Source organism: Salmo trutta, chromosome 28, assembly GCF_901001165.1.
Source record: "Salmo trutta chromosome 28, fSalTru1.1, whole genome shotgun sequence".
Lineage (NCBI taxonomy): Eukaryota > Metazoa > Chordata > Actinopteri > Salmoniformes > Salmonidae > Salmo > Salmo trutta.
In genome coordinates this window covers 31,243,454-31,262,033 of record NC_042984.1, presented here as the reverse complement: position 1 = coordinate 31,262,033, position 18,580 = coordinate 31,243,454, and the positions used below count along the sequence as shown (strand labels likewise).

Below are 18,580 nucleotides of genomic sequence, written 5' to 3'. Positions count from 1 at the left end.
ACATTAAAGATGAAGGGGAGAATGAGAAGATTAGATCCTGGTAAGAGCATGTTTTATCTGGAGCAGTTTGCTCCTCTCAAGTTGTCACCCTTCAGTGTGTGAGGTGTTAGACTATTTCATGTCACAGACCTGCATTGTTTGGCATCAACATTCTCAATTCCGATACTTGTTTTATTCTGTTTAAAACAGTCTGTAATTTACATTTTTCCCACAGCCCGTTGGTAAGAAATGACACAACAAATGATATGGTTTCTCTCTTTTGCTTCCTCCATAACCCACTTCCCTTGTTATGTAAAGCCTACTTACAGTAAATGTATTTGTTTATCACACCAACTGACTTGCTATTCGGATGCCATTCAAAACATAATAAAAAAGGTTGACATGCTGAATGCACCGAGGTGTCTGTTTTAAACTACTAGCACACAGCTCGGACACCTATGCATACCATTTTTCAAATGTATTAAAAATGTAAAAAAGGAAATATCACGTAACAAATTGTGGAAAAAGGGAAGGAGTCTGAATACTCTCCGAATGCACTGTAAATGCTCAGGTAAGAACTGTGAATTAACCTTTGATGGCTCACATCTACACTACCACAAGCTTTTGTGATTAGAAGAACCACTTTATTGCAGCCATTGTTCGAAAATGTGCTGAGACACAGGGACAATGGGAGGGGGAGTGGCACATACGGGAGGTTGAACTCAGACTTCTATTAAGGACTTATTATATGGTGTCTGCATGGTACGCATAGTTGTAACTAGGTCTAGCCAGCACATATAGTGGACAGATCAGCGAATCACCCTTAAACTACATTTTATACATCTTAAAGACAGGGATTTTGGAATATCACATGATCCGTTTGAAGTGAATTATTCATCCAAAAAGTTGTTACTCACCTAATAATGTAATTAACCACAGGATAACACACTAACTTATTACAGTGGGAAAAAATACCACATTATCTGTTCGACATGTTTATTAGCCTACATTATCTGACAACTTATTACATTACCCTGTTAAAAAGTTATTGCATTATGACAAGTTATAACGTTATCTGCTATTGCGTTATAGGGATACTGCGAGATTCTGGCATTTACCGTCCCTGTAGACTTTCAGTAATTGCGCAAACGCAAACCGCTAACTTCCTTCATACAGAACGCAGAGACATACTAATTTGTATCCACGAGTTCATCGGACTTTCGGTGAGTAGAACAAAGGACTTAAATGCCAGAATCTCGCAGTATCCCTTTAACCGTTGTAGAGGGCCTAAGTGCATTGGAAATCTCCCAACCCCCCTTCTTCCCTATTTGGTCCTGGAAGTTGATCCACCACTTACCCAGTTCGCAGGCTGCCCCAGTCCACCCATTGGAGCACGAGCAGCGCCCAGAGAACTGATCACACACCCCTCCGTTCTGACACAGGCAGTGATGCTGGCAGTCTTGTCCATAAAAGCCTTCTACACATTCTGAAAGTAAGATACACATCGCTGTAAACACAAGCTAGATTCCACCATATTTCAAACGTACATAAGTCCATTCCATTTTGATCCATGAAGTGGAGTGAAAAAGTTGAGTGCACACTTCAGGGGAAAGGGAAGATAGTCAAATCGCAGCCACTGTATTGTATGTATAGATTGTTCTGTATAGTATTGTATGTATAGTCTGTGCTATTTCAATCCTTTATGGGGAGTGAATGACTGCACACATTAGGGTGAAGGGTGGAGAATCAGGGTGCAGCCACTGTCCTGTATGAATAGTCTTTGGAACGGGAGGGAATGCTACCATTACTTAGCATCAAGGACGCTCATTATTTCTTCAATGAAATGTACAGATGTGGAGGACTGAATAGCAGCTAAATAAAGCCTGCTTTTCAAATGTACTTTCCAATTTTGTAGGCAAAATAATACATTCTCTGTTACGCAGGCACACATGCATTGATATTTTAAGTCGAAATTGTCCACCAAAATGGAATTTTAAAAGCCTGTTATATTAAATGAGGTGCATTTTTAGCAAACACCACATGGAAAATTCAAAATATCAGATTTTGAATATGAATCAAGACTTGCTAAAGTGCCAAAATTCTGCATTTTCACAACTTCTAGGAAGACTAACTCACTTAACCCCAAACGTTTGCCAAGTTTTCCCCATCATTGTAAAGCTGTAGTTATTTTTGTTGCTTTGAAAAAGTCATTTCTGAAGAATATCATTTATTTTCATGTGATAAGTGATTCATTTCCATCTCATTTTAAGACCAACCCTGTTATAAAAACTGAACTCTCATTTTAATATGGTGAAACTATTCCTATTTTTATTTATTTTTATTCAAAAGAAACATTGAAAACATAACAGTAAAATCATAGTGTAAAAGCAGGTGAGCTAGTTCAGCTTTTTTGGCAATTTTCTGAGGTTTTATGGTGGAAAACAGAGCATCAAGCATAACACATCAACCCTGTTACCCATAGATAGACAGGATCGAATATAAAAATTAATAAAAATGTTAAGCTTGCATGTCCCTTCCTGATGCACACAACACGCTTACATCCCCCCTGTTACAAGGGGATTTATGGCTGATTTAAGATGCAATGTCAATCCTGTTATGGTCAACTCTGTTACTTGAATTGGGACTTAACTGGCAGTTAATATTATTTAATTTTTATACCATATATATATATATATATATATATATATATATATATACACACACACACACACACACACTTTTAAACACTACAATACACAAACAATACAAATTTTCATTGGCAATTCCTATAGCCTGTTTTTTACCACTTGAGATGGGAAAACATGTTTTTTAATTAAGTGAAACGTGCTCTTTATGACAGAATGTTAAGATAAGGTTAAATAAATAGTTTTTGTTTTGACCAAAGTACAGTACCGCTCTTGGGGGAATGACCTACGAACCCCCACATGTACACACACACACACACACTGACAGTACCTTTCTCACAGCTGGGGCCGATCCACCCTGGCGTACACTGGCACTGCCCACTCACAGGGTCACAGGTGGCATTATTACGGCATTCACAGGTGTGTTCACACCCATGGCCAAACCACCCTGCCTGGCATGCTACCACAGGAACAGGGCACAGAAAGTCAGGGGGAACAAAAACAGCCATAACATACTGTAACTATATACAGATACAATAGGGTGTTGTGACAGTTGTGTGCCATGCTCGGCTCTCCACACAAACACAGGCACACACAGGCACATACATAGGCGCACACACACAAACAGGCAGGCACACACACAGGCACACACACACGCACATTCTTTGTGGGCCCTCCTCAGACTTACCATTAGACAACCAAATCTTACTAAGGGCCCCCAAAAGGCTAGAGGCGGCTCTAGGCAGGGGCCTCAGACTGGCCTCTACCTGGGGCCTCCAATTCACTAAGTATGGCCCTCCTGGCACCCCATTACCAGTCAAAGCTGAAAAATGACTATAGTGATCCAGGGGATTATTCAATGCCACATTTATTTATTTTTATTAAACCAATTGTGCGCTGCCCTATGGGACTCCCGATCACAGCCGGTTGTGATACAGCCCGGAATCAAACCAGGGTCTGTAGTGTCACCTCTAACACTGAGATGCAGTGCAGAGCAATGACATTGAACATATCTGCACATATGTGACGTAGTAATACATTTTTGGGGACCACTTTTGTCTCGTGAGCATTACTTTCAGAACGACTGGCTAAAAAGTATACAAAAGTACCAGAGAATCTCTTATAAAGGGGTGTTCCATAACATTTTCTCACACAAACAACTCTTAATGTGATGTTAGTGGAACATTTAATTATTGGAGAAATTAAAACAATCTGATTACGGTGCGGAGTTGAACTATTGAAAGTATCTTAAATAAACTTTAATGCAATAGAACAGATCTCATATGGTTACTAACATAATTCATTTGTGTGCTTAGCAGAAGCTCTTCTCCACAGCAACTTACAGGAGCAATTCGGGTTAAGTGCCTTGCTCAAGGGCACCTAGTCGGCTCAGGGATTCAAACCAGTGACTTTTTGGTTACAGGCCCAACGCTCTTAACTGCTAGGCTACCTGCCATGTGTTCTGTATGTGTATGCATACATGGGTGGGTGGATGGATGTGTGCATGGGTGGGCAGGATGGAATTTGCATAGAGGACCTAAGCCAATGGAACTCACTGATGTTGCATTGTGGTCCGACCCAGCCGTCTGGACAGTGGCAGGCACCCGTCAGGTGGTCACATCGGCCCCCGTTAGAACACTGACACTGCTGCTGACACTCCAGCCCATGGAAGCCGTCAGGACATGCTTCACACACACACACACACACACACACACACACACACACACACACACACACACACACACACACACACACACACACACACACACTTTTTTATGTCACCTTTATTTACACAGGTAAGTCAATTATTACGACCTTACACATCTCCAAGCATATCATGTGGGCATGCTCAGATAATCAAATTAGTTATCCAACACACGCAAGCACACACTTACATTTTTCACAGTATGTGCCAGTCCAACCAGTGAGGCAGGTGCAGGCTCCACTAACATGCTCACAGGCCGCCTCATTGGCACATTGGCACCTGTGTCTGCAGCCTACGCCAAAGGAGCCTTCTGGGCACTCTGTGGCAGTGCCAGGGCAGAGAGAGAGAGAGCTCAGAGAGAAACTAAAACACTTTTTCCTGCTAGGCATTGTCCCCAACCCAGCTAGTGTATGTACAGTTACACACAAATCGACACACACACATGAACGTGCACAAGCATACACACACAAGGATATATACTGTAAGTGTTTACTCTGTTGGCAGCGGGGTCCCGTGTAGCCCGCCTCACAGCGACATTGCCCCGTGATGAGGTCACAGCTGCCATCGCTGCCCGGGCACTCACACATGTTAGCACAGTCCGCCCCCCAGTGCCGGGCATCACATGCTGCCATGGAGACAGAGTTCAGAGATCAACACAAGGTCATGACCCCCATAAGTCATATCTCATATTTTTGCCACACCTTTTCACTAAAACATGATCAAAGAAGGAACCAACTAATGAACTACAATGTTATTATAACTATTATTACAAGCTGTGGTGGCAGCAGACCTGGGTTCAACTACTTTAGCCTGCCTGGAGCGCAAGATGGGCGAGGTTTTGCAATTTTCTGACTCTTCTATTGGTTCCGTTGAGCCAGGGAATTAAGCCAAGATTTCAAACAGAATTGCATTTGAACCCAGATCTACGTGGTAGGGCGGACCATAAAGTACTCCAGTGAGGATTGCGGGTCACACAATCAATCATCCTTACTTACCTCTGCTGCAGCTAGGTCCAGTCCATCCTACAGGACAGGCACAGTTGCCTGTCACCGGGTGGCAGCGCCCACCGTTATCACACAGACAACGTAGCTGACAACCCAGGCCAAATCTACCCACCGGGCAGGCTACGAAAGAGAGATAGTATGGTCAATTATACTTAGTCTGAGGAGTGGTGACTAGTGTGTGTGTGTGTGTGTGTGTGTGTGTGTGTGTGTGTGTGTGTGTGTGTGTGTGTGTGTGTGTGTGTGTGTGTGTGTGCGTGCGGGTGTCTCTCTCACCGCTCTGACACAGGGTGCCCATGTATCCAGGTTGACAGCAGCACACTCCATTGTGTTTGTCACACACTCCCCTGTTCTGACAGTGGGGACAGGAGCCTGAGCAGCCCACACCCCAACGATCCTCCTCACACTCTAACAGACATGAGAGGAGAGAGAGGGACAGAGACCAAGAAAGTTAGAGAAAAAAAGACTCCAAAGATGTCCTTGTGAATGAAATGTTCTACTCTTCATATGGGGCATTATTATTCTAACCAGTGTTCCATGACCAAAGAATGAACAGAGTACTGATTCTCATATGGCTTCTTTGAAAATCTAATTTCATAAAGTGCTGTGTCCCAAATAGGAAAAAGCAATTTTTCAATCAAGAATTTTGCTAGGACTGTCTAGGAGTGGTTTGAGTGGGGAGAGAAAAACAGAAAATTTGCTGTAATTGGCAGAGAGGTTTGGAACTCTTTCTTATTGGCCTATCAACAAATGTACCGCAGGGTGATGTCACCATGGAAGGCCAAAACTCCCTCCCACCAAAACGGGCTGAAATTGAAGGCAGTCTTTTCAAACAGCTCTTACACTAAAAGGGTATTATCATTTTCAAAATGTCACAGTATTGTTACAACTTCATAGCGCGGAAATATATATAAAACACAGGGAAACTACGTTTTTGACTGCACTGGGACTTTAAGTACTCTCTCTTCTCTAAAACTGCCAGGCTCAATTCCATCACCTCTTCCAAGGAGCTCGTATTCCCAACAATGTCCAGGAGAATTTCAAACGGACCAGAATGGAAACACATTAAAGATGCAATCACAACATGTTTTCTGGTTTGTTTTACTATGGTTAGCAGTTGGAGAGAGATGTGTGCCATCACATTGTTGAATATAACACACGTACTGCTCTGGCCAGCCCAGCCCATGTTGAATTGAAGAGAGCTTTTAAAGAGGACAGACCGTGGCCGATACTGCGGCACAGGGATTTTCCCATGCCAGTATGCCAGGAGGATATTCCTATGGGATTTGTCATTATGCCCGGCCAGCCAGAAGAGGATGGGCTCCGGTTCTAGGAGGACTGGTTCCTCTACCTACAGTTTTCCTTCTTTTTCAAACGTCTTGGGAGGTTGAGTTTTTTTTATTCAGTGACAGCTTTATTTTTTGTATAGTTAATATTCTACCTACCTAGTGCCAGACAAATGTCTTTGGATATTTTCCTAGCGTCTGTTGAAGGCCATGGCATTGACGGCCTAAACGTCATGATTTGAATTTGAAGTAGATAATACAATCTCATGTTTTTATGATAGAGAGTCCCGCCTTTTCCTTCCTGATGTTTGTGCAGTACACGTAAAGAAAAAAGAAAAAATATTTGTAATTTATTGATTGGAACCCCTTGCACCCTCCACCCGAGTTCCTCTTCCCCATGGCCCTATACGACAAACCCTAATAGCATGTTGGCCCCCATCCTTACCAGTTTCACAGTGCTGTCCCTTCATCCCCGCAAGACAGTGACACTGTCCTGTCATGTTGTCACATGGGGAGCCAGAGCAGTGGCACGATTGGTTACATCCAGCCCCGTAGTGACCCTCTGGACAGTCTGTGAAAGAGGACACACACATTTATGATTTATTGACAGATAGTATGATGATATACAGACGAAAAACACACTATACTATTTTATGTTTACACAACTGTTTGGCTACCCTCAATTGAACTGAATTTGGATTCATATGTTTGATTAGATTAATATGTAGGAAATATCTATGGATGGGTGTTGGATAGCATATGCTTTTCCTGTGTCAAGTTTGTCTGATATCCCCCGTGGCATGTGAATGGTGGAACTAGAGTGGCTTGCGAAATAAATCTCCCCACTTGGCATTTTTCCTATTTTGTTGCCTTACAACCTGGAATTAAAATAGGTTTTTGGGGGTATGTATCATTTGATTTACACAACATGCCTATCACTTTGAAGATGCAAAATATTTTTTATTGTGAAACAAACAAGAAATATGACAAAAAACAGAAAACTTCTCCGTGCATAACTATTCACCCCCCCAAAGTCAATACTTTGTAGAGCCACCTTTTGCAGCAATTACAGCTGCAAGTCTCTTGGGGTATGTCTCTATAAACTTGGCACATCTAACCACTGGGATTTTTGCCCATTCTTCAAGGCAAAACTGCTTCAGCTCCTTCAAGTTGGATGGGTTCCACTGGTGTACAGCAATCTTTAAATCATACCACAGATTCTCAATTGGATTGAGGTCTGGGCTATGACTAGGCCATTCCAAGACATTTAAAAGTTTCCCCTTAAACCCCTCGAGTGGTGCTTTAGCAGTATGCTGAGGGTCATTGTCCTGCTGGAAGGTGAATCTCCGTCCCAGTCTCAAATCTCTGGAAGACTGAAACAGGTTTCCCTTATGAATTTCCCTGTATTTAGCGCCATCCATCATTCCTTCAATTCTGACCAGTTTCCCAGTCCCTGCCAATAAAAAACATCCCCACAGCATGATGCTGCCACCACCATGCTTCACTGTGGGGATGGTGTTCTCGGGTGATGAGAGGTGTCGCGTTTGCACCAGACATAGCGTTTTCCTTGATGGCCAAAAAGCTCAATTTGCGTCTCATCTGACCAGAGTACCTTCTTCCATATGTTTGGGGAGTATCCCACATGCCTTTTGGCGAACACCAAACATGTTTGCTTATTTCCTTCTGGCCACTCTTCCGTAAAGCCCAGCTCTGTGGAGTGTACGGCTTAAAATGGTCTTCTGGAAAGATACTCCAATCTCCGCTGTGGAGCTTTGCAGCTCCTTCAGGGTTATCTTTGGTCTCTTTGTTGCCTCTCTGATTAATGCCCTCCTTGCCTGGTCTGTGAGTGTTGGTGGGTGGCCCTCTCCTGGCAGGTTTGTTGTGGTGCCATATTCTTTCCATTTTTATATAATGGATTTAATGGTGCTCTGTGGGATGTTCAAAGTTTCGGATATTTTTTTATAACCCAACCCTGATCTGTACTTCTCCACAACTTTGTCCCTGACCTGTTTGGAGAGCTCCTTGGTCTTCATAGTGCCGCTTGCTTGGTGGTGCCCCTTGCTTAGTGGTGTTGCAGACTCTGGGGCCTTTCAGAACAGGTGTGTATATATACTGAGATCATGTGACAGATCATATGACACTTAGATTGCACACAGGTGGACTTTATTTAACTAATTATGTGACTTCTGAAGGTAATTGGTTGCACCAGATCTTATTTAGGGGCTTCATAGCAAAGGGGGTGAATACATATGCATGCACCACTTTCCATTTGTTATTCTTTTGAAACAAGTTATTTTTTAAATTTCACTTCACCAATTTGGACAATTTCGTGTATGTCCATTACATGAAATTAAATTACAGGTTGTAATGCAACAAAATAGGAAAAACGCCAAGGGGGTTGAATACTTTTGCAAGGCACTGTATCTAGCACAGAATGTCCAGCATTTCCCCATCTGCTAATGTTGATTTACATGGGAAACCAGGGATGTGCACGCTCCAGTAAAATGTATTGAATCAATAAATGCCAGGGAGAGGGAGGGATAGAGAGTGATGGGGGTGTACAGAGAGAGAGTGAGAGAAAGAAAGAGAGAAAGGGATGGAGATATACAGTACCAGTCAAAAATTTTGACACACCTACTCATTCAAGGGTTTTTCTTTATTTGTACTATTTCAACACTATGAAAAAACACATATGGAAGTAGTAATCTGGTATGTATGTAGTAACCAAAAAAGTGTTAGTGACAGCTTTACACACTCTTGGCATTCTCTCAACTAGCATCATCTGGAATGCTTTTCCAACAGTCTTGAAGGAGTTCCCACATATGCTGAGCACTTGTTGGCTTCTTTTCCTTTACTCTGTGGTCCAACTCATCTCAAACCATCTCAATTGGGTTGAGGTGGGTGATTGTGGAGGCCAGGTCATCTGATGCAGGACTCCATCACTCTCCTTCTTGGTCAAATAGCCATGACACAGCCTGGCGTCTTTTGCTCGTGTGTTTTGGCCTAAGCAAGTCTCTTCTTATTATTGGTGTCCTTTAGAAGTGGTTTCTTTGCAGCAATTCAACCATGGCCTGATTCACGCAGTCTCCTCTGAACAGTTGATGTTGAGATGTGTCTGTTACTTGAACTCTGTAAAAAAGGTCAGAATAGCACAATTGGTTACGAGCCCGTAAAACAGTAGCCATCCCCTACGGCGACTTTCTCTGAGACCCTGTACTCATTTACAGATTGAGGGTATCCTTCCCCTCCAGAGTGCCCAGAGTATTCAAATTAAAATGGAGGGGAAAGGTTGAAAAACATACCATTAAGAGAGATGCAGATAAACAGAGGAGGGAAATTAGAGGAGGTAGGCCAGGACAATTCCCCTCGCTCCCCGATATTTCTAATTGATTGGAGATGCAAGGCCCTGATCGCTTAATGGCTTCCAGATGACAAGAAACTCATCGCCAGCTTGGTGTTTCAATTAAACTATTCTGGTTGTTTCTGTCTGTTATTGACCGACACACATAAACGGACACATATAGACATATACTCATGCATAGCTACATACACACGCAGACACAAAACAACAATATAGGAACTCACTTATGCAGTAAGTGCATCTCCACAAACACACACACTTTAATGTGCCCTTCGCTAAGAAGCTCACAACAAGGTACTTAATTGTTACCCAAAAATGATTTGATATGGAGATAAAAACGGCTGCATTGGAGCTTTAAACCACATCAAGAGACCACTTTTGAGGTCTTAGAAAAATAGAAGAAATGCAAGTGCGCACCAGCAAGATACCTTTGTTTGGTTAGTAATGTCTCTGTAGTGCTCATGTGATTGCAGAGTTTGCAAAACAAATGGCCACTGGAATGATGCAAATAATTATGATATACCAGGTAGGCATAGGTTACTTTGTAGTTAACATTTAACGGAGAAGGTTTTTGGGAGAGCCTTTCCATCTCTACCAGAAGAAGGTTATCATTAGCATCATCGCTAACGGCTACACATATGCGCACCACACACGTGCCGTTTCAGAAAGTTGCAGGAAAATACAAATCTCTGATGCATTTTGATCTTTTCTTAATAATAACTTGGGCAAATTCATGCATTTTCTAATAAGTTCAATACATTTAGTTGATTTTCTACTTGTTGATTTGAATACATTTTTGAATATTGTTGAATTTAATTTTATTGTCTGGATTCTGTGATTCTGTACGGAACACAGATTTTATAGGGCCCTAGGTGAAGCAGGTCTGTTGGAATTGGGTTAGAACCTAACCCTGCACACCCAGGCCAGTAGCTCTCCAGGACCAGAGTTGGAGACACCCCATCCGTCTCTTGTTGATTATTGTGTAACTGCTCAGCACAAACCGCAAGAGAGGGGAAAACAGACGACCAGTGTTGAGTACCACATCTAAAAGAAGACAAACTCATAAACAGCTGCAACTACTGTGTGTATGAAAGACTGAGTCCATGAGAAACACCATGAGAAAACTATCAAAAACAAACATGAAACCAGTCGCTTTGGAATCTAGCCATGACAGAGAATGAGTGTAATAGACTTAGATGCCATACTGTGCATGTGTGAGTGAGTGTGTGTGTGTGTGTGTGTGTGTGTGTGTCTGTGTGCATGTCTGCGAGTTAGAAACAAGAAATACACATTTCTGTTCCCAATACATGGACAACAAAGTACTATTCTGCATTGGTCTGGGTTGGCATGCCATGCACTGTACCCACCTAGGTCACAGTTGTCCCCATGGAAGCCAGGTGGGCACTGGCTCAGACACTCCCCTGTCACATGATCACAGGGTACCCCAGATGGACACTGACATGTCCTCTTGCAGGCCAGGCCATAGTATCCTCTATTACACTCTAAAGGAGAGGAGCAAAAGCCGGTTAAAGGTACTGGTTACACATTTAGGGCCGTTTCCTGGACCGAGATCAAGCCAGATAGAACCTTTCCTTGACGTATGCGTGTTTTGTTTGCTTGTGTGTCTGTGCGTGCATGTACATAGGTATATGTATATGTGAATGCGTGTGTGTGTTTATGTGTGCGCGTGCACATACGTGTATGTGTGCATGTGCATGCGTGTGTATGCTTGTGTCTGGGTACGCTCGTGTGTGTGTGCAGAACATCTTCTGGACCACTGACCCTCCTGGCAGTTCTTGCCCTGGTAGCCTGGTTTGCAGACACAGGAGCCATGGTTGCGGTGGCATTCTAGGGTGTTCTGTTGGACACACTGGCACTCCTCCGAGCAGCCAGGGCCGTACGCCCACTTAGGACACGCTGGGGAGAGACGGCACACCAAGCGTTAAACAGGACTGCAGGCCTGATAGGGTACACACTGCCCAACTGTTTACATTGTCAGAGTCAATCACCACCTTCTGGAGACACCTGAAACCCCACCTCTTTAAGGAATACCTGGGATAGGATAAAGTAATCCATCTAACCCTCCCCCCTACCCTCCCCCCCCAAAAAAGATATAGATGTACTATTGTAAAGTGGTTGTTCCACTGGATATCATAAGGTGAATGCACCAATTTGTAAGTCGCGCTGGATAAGAGTGTCTGCTAAATGAGGTAAATGTAAATGTAATTGTAGTGCAGGGGAAGAGAGGTCTGAGGCCCTTATTAATAAATATGGGTTTTATCTTATCTTGATTATTGTCCAGCCATATGGACAATATGAGCACGTCTTGCTCTTCATTGTAATCAGAAGGCTAATATTAATACTAGGCATGCCAGTCTCTCTTGGCTAAGAGTTGAGGAAAGACTGAATCACTACTTGTTTTCATAAGAAACATTAATGTTTGTCCAAATTGTTTGCATAGTCAACTTACACACAGCATTAACACACACACTTACCCCACCAGACATGCCACCAGTGGTCTTTTCACCGTCCCCAGGTCCAGAACAAATTCAAGGAAACTAACAGTATTATACAGGTCCATGAGTGCATGGAACTCCATTTCATATAGCGCAAGTGAACAGCAAACCTGGTTTAAAAAAAACAAATAAAGCAACACCTCATGACACAACGCCTCTCCCCCATTTCACCTACTTGTTGTGTGTATTTACTGACATGTATGTGTAACTGATAGATGCGTACACACACACACACACACACACACACACACACACACACACACACACACACACACACACACACACACACACACACACACACACACGTTAATGTTTTTAAATGTATGTAAATTGTAATGTCTTTTGTCTGTAATGTATTTTCCGTTATGTGTTGGACTCCAGTAAGACTAGCTCTCACCATTGACGTCAGATAATGGGGATCCTAATAAATCAAATAAAGCATCTTAGAGTTGGTGTTCTGATTTAGGATCAGTTTTGCCTTTTAGATCATATTGATCACAACAGAGGGGACCTGATCCTAGATCAGCAATCCTACTGGCCGAACAGCCCCAGTTCACAGTAAGATCCAGATGTACCAGGAATGAGTCCTTCCTTGAGGTAATCACTGGTCCTGGCAGTCAGAGAAATGGCTACAGGGAGTGAAAGAATGACATAAAGCAGTGGTTCCCAAACTGTGGGGCACGCTGGGTTTTTAAGGAACTCAGTCCGACTTTCAACTTACTCTTGAAAGTTGTAATAGTAGAATGCACAAGGTGACATTTCTAAATTGGGTAGCGCATCATCAGTTGTCCTTTTGTCATGTCAGTCATTGCATTCCTTAGAGAGCTATTTATAACTTGTCAGAAATGTCCAGATCAACTAGCCAAGGTCAGATAACGTTTTTTAGCTAGGTGTTTTTGCCCATTGGTTTTGACATTCAGGGAGAAAATGTTCTAATGTTTGAGCCACTCAGATACAGTGTCACATGAACACATACAAGACATGGCAAAATGTATAGAATTGCAGGAAATTAGCTTTAAAACCACAAAATGTTCTCTCCACCCCATATCAAAATGCATATAATTGCAGGAAATTTTCTTTAAAATGGCAACAACAAAAAAATATCCACACCATGGAAAAACATATATAGAATTGCAGGAAATAAGATATAAACCTGTAAAATGTTCTCTCCTCCAACAAAAGGGGTGAGAACAGTCAAGGACAGTGCTTGTGCCCATAGAAATTGCGTGAGATGTTCCCCTATGACAGAAGGGGGTGAAAAGTGTTTGGGAACCACTGACATAAAGGAAATAGAGCGAAAGAAACTACAGGTAGAGAGGAAACGAGACATCATGCCACTCACTTAGATGACAGAAGCGCCCGTAGAGCCCGGGATCACACAGGCAGGCTCCATAGGTACGATGGCAGCGCCCGTTATTGGCACAGTTACACTTCTTATTGCAAAGTTTCCCATACAGGCCCTTAGGACAGCCTACAGAGCACAGAGACAGAGGCAAGAGTAGAAAGTACAACATATTATAATGTGCACCAATATTAAAATGTGCACTTTTAGGACAATTCCAGTGGTTCATTTGTAAGCTAAATAAATTGTACATTTTTGAGAGAAAGCAATGCCATTTTGATCCAGTGCTGCATGATAACATGAATCTGTCCAACTCACCATCCTGGCACATGTCCCCGCTGATGCCAGGCGGGCAGCGGCAGTGCCCGTTCACAGGGTCACAGGTGGCACCATTCTTACACTTACAGCTGAAGGAGCAGTTCTTGCCAAAGCTGCCCTCTGGACAAGCTGGGCAAAGGGAAGGAGAGAGAGGGTGAGAGAGGGTGAGAGAAGCAGAGACAGAGGTAGGGTGTTATTTCGCTCAACAAAGCTATATACAGTAGATACATCATCAAAATAAGGAATTTTCTGTAGGATGATTATGTCTGACAGAATGTGAAATTGCATTTAAACATAAGGTAGGCCACTTTTATAGCTTCACCCAGCAATAGATAGAGAAACATTTGGTTAGAACTTAGATGACTTTTAACACAACAGGGGTGTATTCATGAGTGTACTCCATTGCAAACTGTAGCAAAATGTTTTGCAAAGGAAATATTTTGCAGTCCCCTCCATGTTTACATTGGTTTGCTTTCGTTTAGTTTCTAGTAAATACATTCTCAGGTAATCAGCATCACCTGTGACTTTGAGGGTTTAAACCCTGTTGATGTTTTGATTTCTCTGCATGGCTTCACTCACTCTGGTTGCAGACAACACCTGTCCACCCATCAGGACAGTCACAGTGGCCCTCCTCCATGTCACACACGCCACCGTTGGAACAGTCGTCACACGTCAGGCTGCAGTCGTAACCAAACGTGTTGTTTAGACACACTGGGGAGGTGGAAGAAGAGGAGAAGAAGAAGAAGTAAAAAATATATACAGTAGCAGTAGCAGATTCCGTAGTGAAGACATCAAAACTATGAAATAACACACATGGAATCAAGTAGTAACCAAAAAAGTGTAAAACAGATCAAAATATATTTTATATTTGAGATTCTTCAAAGTAGCCACCCTTTGCCTTGATGACAGCTTTGCACACTCTTGGCATTCTCTCAATCAACTTCATGAGGTAGTCACCTAGAATGCATTTCAATTAACAGGTGTGCCTTGTTATAAGTGAATTTGTGGAATGTCTTTCCTTCTTAATGTGTTTGAGCCAATCAGTTGTGTTGTGACAAGGTAGGGGTGGTATACAGAAGATAGCTCTATTTGGTAAAAGACCAAGTCCATATTATGGCAAGAACAGCTGAAATAAGCAAAGAGAAATGACAGTCCATCATTACTTGAAGACATGAAGGTCAGTCAATTCAGGAAAATATCAAGAACTGTTAATGTGGCCCCCTTTTTTTCAATTTTTGCCTAAATGACATACCCAAATCTAACTGCCTGTAGCTCAGTCCCTGAAGCAAGGATAAGCATATTCTTGGTACCATTTGAAAGGAAACACTTTGAAGTTTGTGGAAATGTAAATGTAGGAGAATATAACACAATAGATCTGGTAGAAGAAAATACAAAGAAAAAACCAACAGTTTTATTTTTTCTCTAACACCATCTTTGAAATGCAACAGAAAGGTCCCAAATCTAGCCATCACTCTGGTGTCCACAAGAGGGCAGCAGTGTATGTGCAACGTTTCAGACTGATAACTTGAAGAATGAGCAAGCTACATGACATTTAAGTCCCCCAGGTACATTTGGGCAAATCGTGAAGGACGCATTTACATTGACATTACATTTTTCTGCAAGAATATCGTCAAATCTGTATACTTGGACTTTGATTTAGCTTATCCGGTATTAGTAGCCATATTGTAAGTTCAACATTTGCAAAACATCCAGATTTCATATCTTCATAACTCTCCATATTCTTGCCATTTATGTCCAAAAGGAAAAGGCTTGCTGTTGCACAAGGTTAGCAGCAAAATTGTGTGACAGATACGGGATTTCCTCCCGTAAAGCCCAGCTCATTGGCTATCTAGCTAGCTTTGTGGACGGGACACCTCTCCCTTTAAAATTCCTTCAAGTGCAGTTGCAAAAAACATCACACGCTATGATGAAATTGTCGATCATTAGGACCGCCACAGGAAAGGAAGAGGATAAGTTCATTAGAGTTACCAGCCTCAATAATTGCAGCCAAAATAAATGCTTCACAGAGTTCAAGTAACAGACACATCTCAACATCAACTGTTCAGAGGAGACTGTGTGAATAATTTCTTTGTGGTCGAATTGCTGCAAAGAAACCACTACTAAAGGACATCAATAATAAGAAGAGACTTGCTTGGGCCAAGAAACATGAGCAATGGACATTAGACCAGTGGAAACCTGTCCTTTGGTCTGATGAGTCCAAATTTGAGATTTTTGGTTCCAACTGCCATGTCTTTGTGAGACGCAGAGTAGGTGAACGGACAATCTCCGCAATGTGTGGTTCCCACCGTGAAGCATGAAGGAGGTGTGATGGTGTGGGGATCCTTTGCTGGTGACACTGTCTGTGATTTAGTTACAATTCAAGGCACACTTTACCAGCATGGATACCACAGCATTCTGCAGCTATATGCCATCCCATCTGATTAGTTGGAGTATCATTTGTTTTTCAACAGGACAATGACCCAAAACACACTTCCAGGCTGTTTGACCAAGAAGGAGAGTGATGGAGTGCTGCATCAGATGACCTGGCCTCCACAATCACCCGACCTCAACCCAATTGAGATGGTTTTGGATGAGTTGGACCGCAGAGTGAAGGAAAAGCAGCCAACAAGTGCTCAGCATATGTGGGAACTCATTCAAGACTGTTGGAAAAGCATTCCTCATGAAGCTGGTTGAGAGAATGCCAAGAGTGTGCAAATCTGTCAAAGGCAAAGCATGGCTACTTTGAAAAACCTAAAATCTAAAATACATTTTGATTTGTTTGACACTTTTTTGGTTACTACATGATTCCATATGTGCCATTTCATAGTTTTGATGTCTTCACTATTATTCTACAATGTAGAAAATAGTAAAAATAAAGAAAAACCCTTGAATGAGTAGGTGTGTCCAAACTTTTGACTGGTACTGTAAACGTAGACAAATATTGAGAAAAGGACTTGGAGTAATCTTAAAAATTAACCAAATTCTACATAGGTGCAAACAAGCTGTTTAGGAACTGCTTACAAGTTGCTTGTATAGGTGTTACGACAGCCTTATGTAGATGTTACTACAGGTGTATGTATACCAAAGGTCTGGGTGAGGGTGCTCTGGGCCCGCAGCTCTCCCAGGCTGTCCTCCTCGTAGTCGTCATAACGCTCCAGCGGCTGGTAGTCCCTCAGCAGGGTTATCTGGGGCAGAGGGCGCTCCACTGCGATGCGACTGCTCCACTCCAACGCCTCTACTGCCCCCTCCAGGGCTGGAGGGAGAGAGTACAACAGTCATTGTCATTCTCCTTGCACACTTTCTCGACAAACTAATATCCAGTTTAGCATGCCACTTATTAACATAAAGCAATTTGTTGCTTGTAAACTCTGGGCCCTATCTATAGCCTTTAACTTGTACTGCCAGTTATAGCCTACCACTAAGGCCCAGAGTTCTTCCGAGTCAGGTTACAATCAGGTCAGGAAAATTCCTGGCCCAATGTATTATTTCTACCTGACTACCACCAAGACAGGATTCATATCTGATCCACTTACGAATACAAGAGACACGGTCCTCATCTAGCCGGTGTCCTAGGTGACAGTAGCACTGAAAGGAGCCGGCTGTGTTCTGGCAGGTATGGTCACAGCCTCCGTTGTCTACCAGACACTCATCCACATCTGCAACATCAACAACCAGAAAATGCAGATTTCCTGAAGAAAATGTATGTGCTTGCTTCAGCAGTCTACAATATATTTCATGGTAGTGTCAGAGGTTTAAATTGTTAGAGGCAAATGTACAGATTAAGTTGAAGCAAGCACCCTTATTAAAACAGCAAAGAAAATGGCATTAAAGAGCACCATACGTTCAGCATCATCATGACATGACATCATCGTACACGACATCATCGTACACAGCGGGGTGTCTTCCTGCTTAGAAACATCAACAACGGAACTAAAATCTGCCAAGACAGCGATTATTGGCTACATCCAATTTGCCCCCTTGTGGTATACATACAGTGTACAGTATATTGGGAAGAGCCAACTATTACAATCTTGACAGACTTAGATTCTGTTGATGTCTTTAAGTAAGCAGTAAGTCATAACACTGTGTAGATAGATAAAAAAAAACATATTTTATCCCATTTTGTTCAAGGAAGTTATGTTGCTTAATAGAACGTACCATCACAGCCACACCCATCCGAATTGAGACGGTAGCCAGCCCCGCAGTAGCATTCGTAGCCCCCGGGATAGTTGGTACAGTCCTGCTCGCAGCACGAGCTTCCCACCTCACACTCGTCCAAGTCTGAAACATACACAGTCGTTGTTGACAAGTCTGTCTATGGAGAGATTTTAGTGGCAATTTTTTTATTGGATTCAATAACTTTGAATTCATGTAAAATTCTAAATTATTTGCAGATAAAAATCACTCCATATCGATCAAACTGCTCT

General features: G+C 42.5%; 1 protein-coding gene across 1 annotated transcript in view; it reads right to left on the bottom strand.

Moving 5' to 3' along the window:
- Positions 1-18,580, bottom strand: part of LOC115166011 (multiple epidermal growth factor-like domains protein 6) — an 81,784-nt gene that overhangs the window by 33,274 nt on the left and 29,930 nt on the right. The window contains exons 8-23 of the mRNA XM_029719611.1: positions 18,312-18,434; positions 17,687-17,809; positions 17,236-17,406; positions 14,733-14,864; positions 14,154-14,282; positions 13,836-13,964; positions 11,760-11,894; positions 11,345-11,479; positions 7,062-7,187; positions 5,607-5,738; positions 5,325-5,453; positions 4,823-4,954; positions 4,520-4,648; positions 4,181-4,309; positions 2,956-3,084; positions 1,337-1,465 (exon numbers count right to left, since the gene is read on the bottom strand). Of these exons, the coding sequence (XP_029575471.1) occupies positions 1,337-1,465; positions 2,956-3,084; positions 4,181-4,309; positions 4,520-4,648; positions 4,823-4,954; positions 5,325-5,453; positions 5,607-5,738; positions 7,062-7,187; positions 11,345-11,479; positions 11,760-11,894; positions 13,836-13,964; positions 14,154-14,282; positions 14,733-14,864; positions 17,236-17,406; positions 17,687-17,809; positions 18,312-18,434 (2,112 nt within the window). The remainder of the gene's footprint in view (positions 1-1,336; positions 1,466-2,955; positions 3,085-4,180; positions 4,310-4,519; positions 4,649-4,822; positions 4,955-5,324; positions 5,454-5,606; positions 5,739-7,061; positions 7,188-11,344; positions 11,480-11,759; positions 11,895-13,835; positions 13,965-14,153; positions 14,283-14,732; positions 14,865-17,235; positions 17,407-17,686; positions 17,810-18,311; positions 18,435-18,580) is intronic.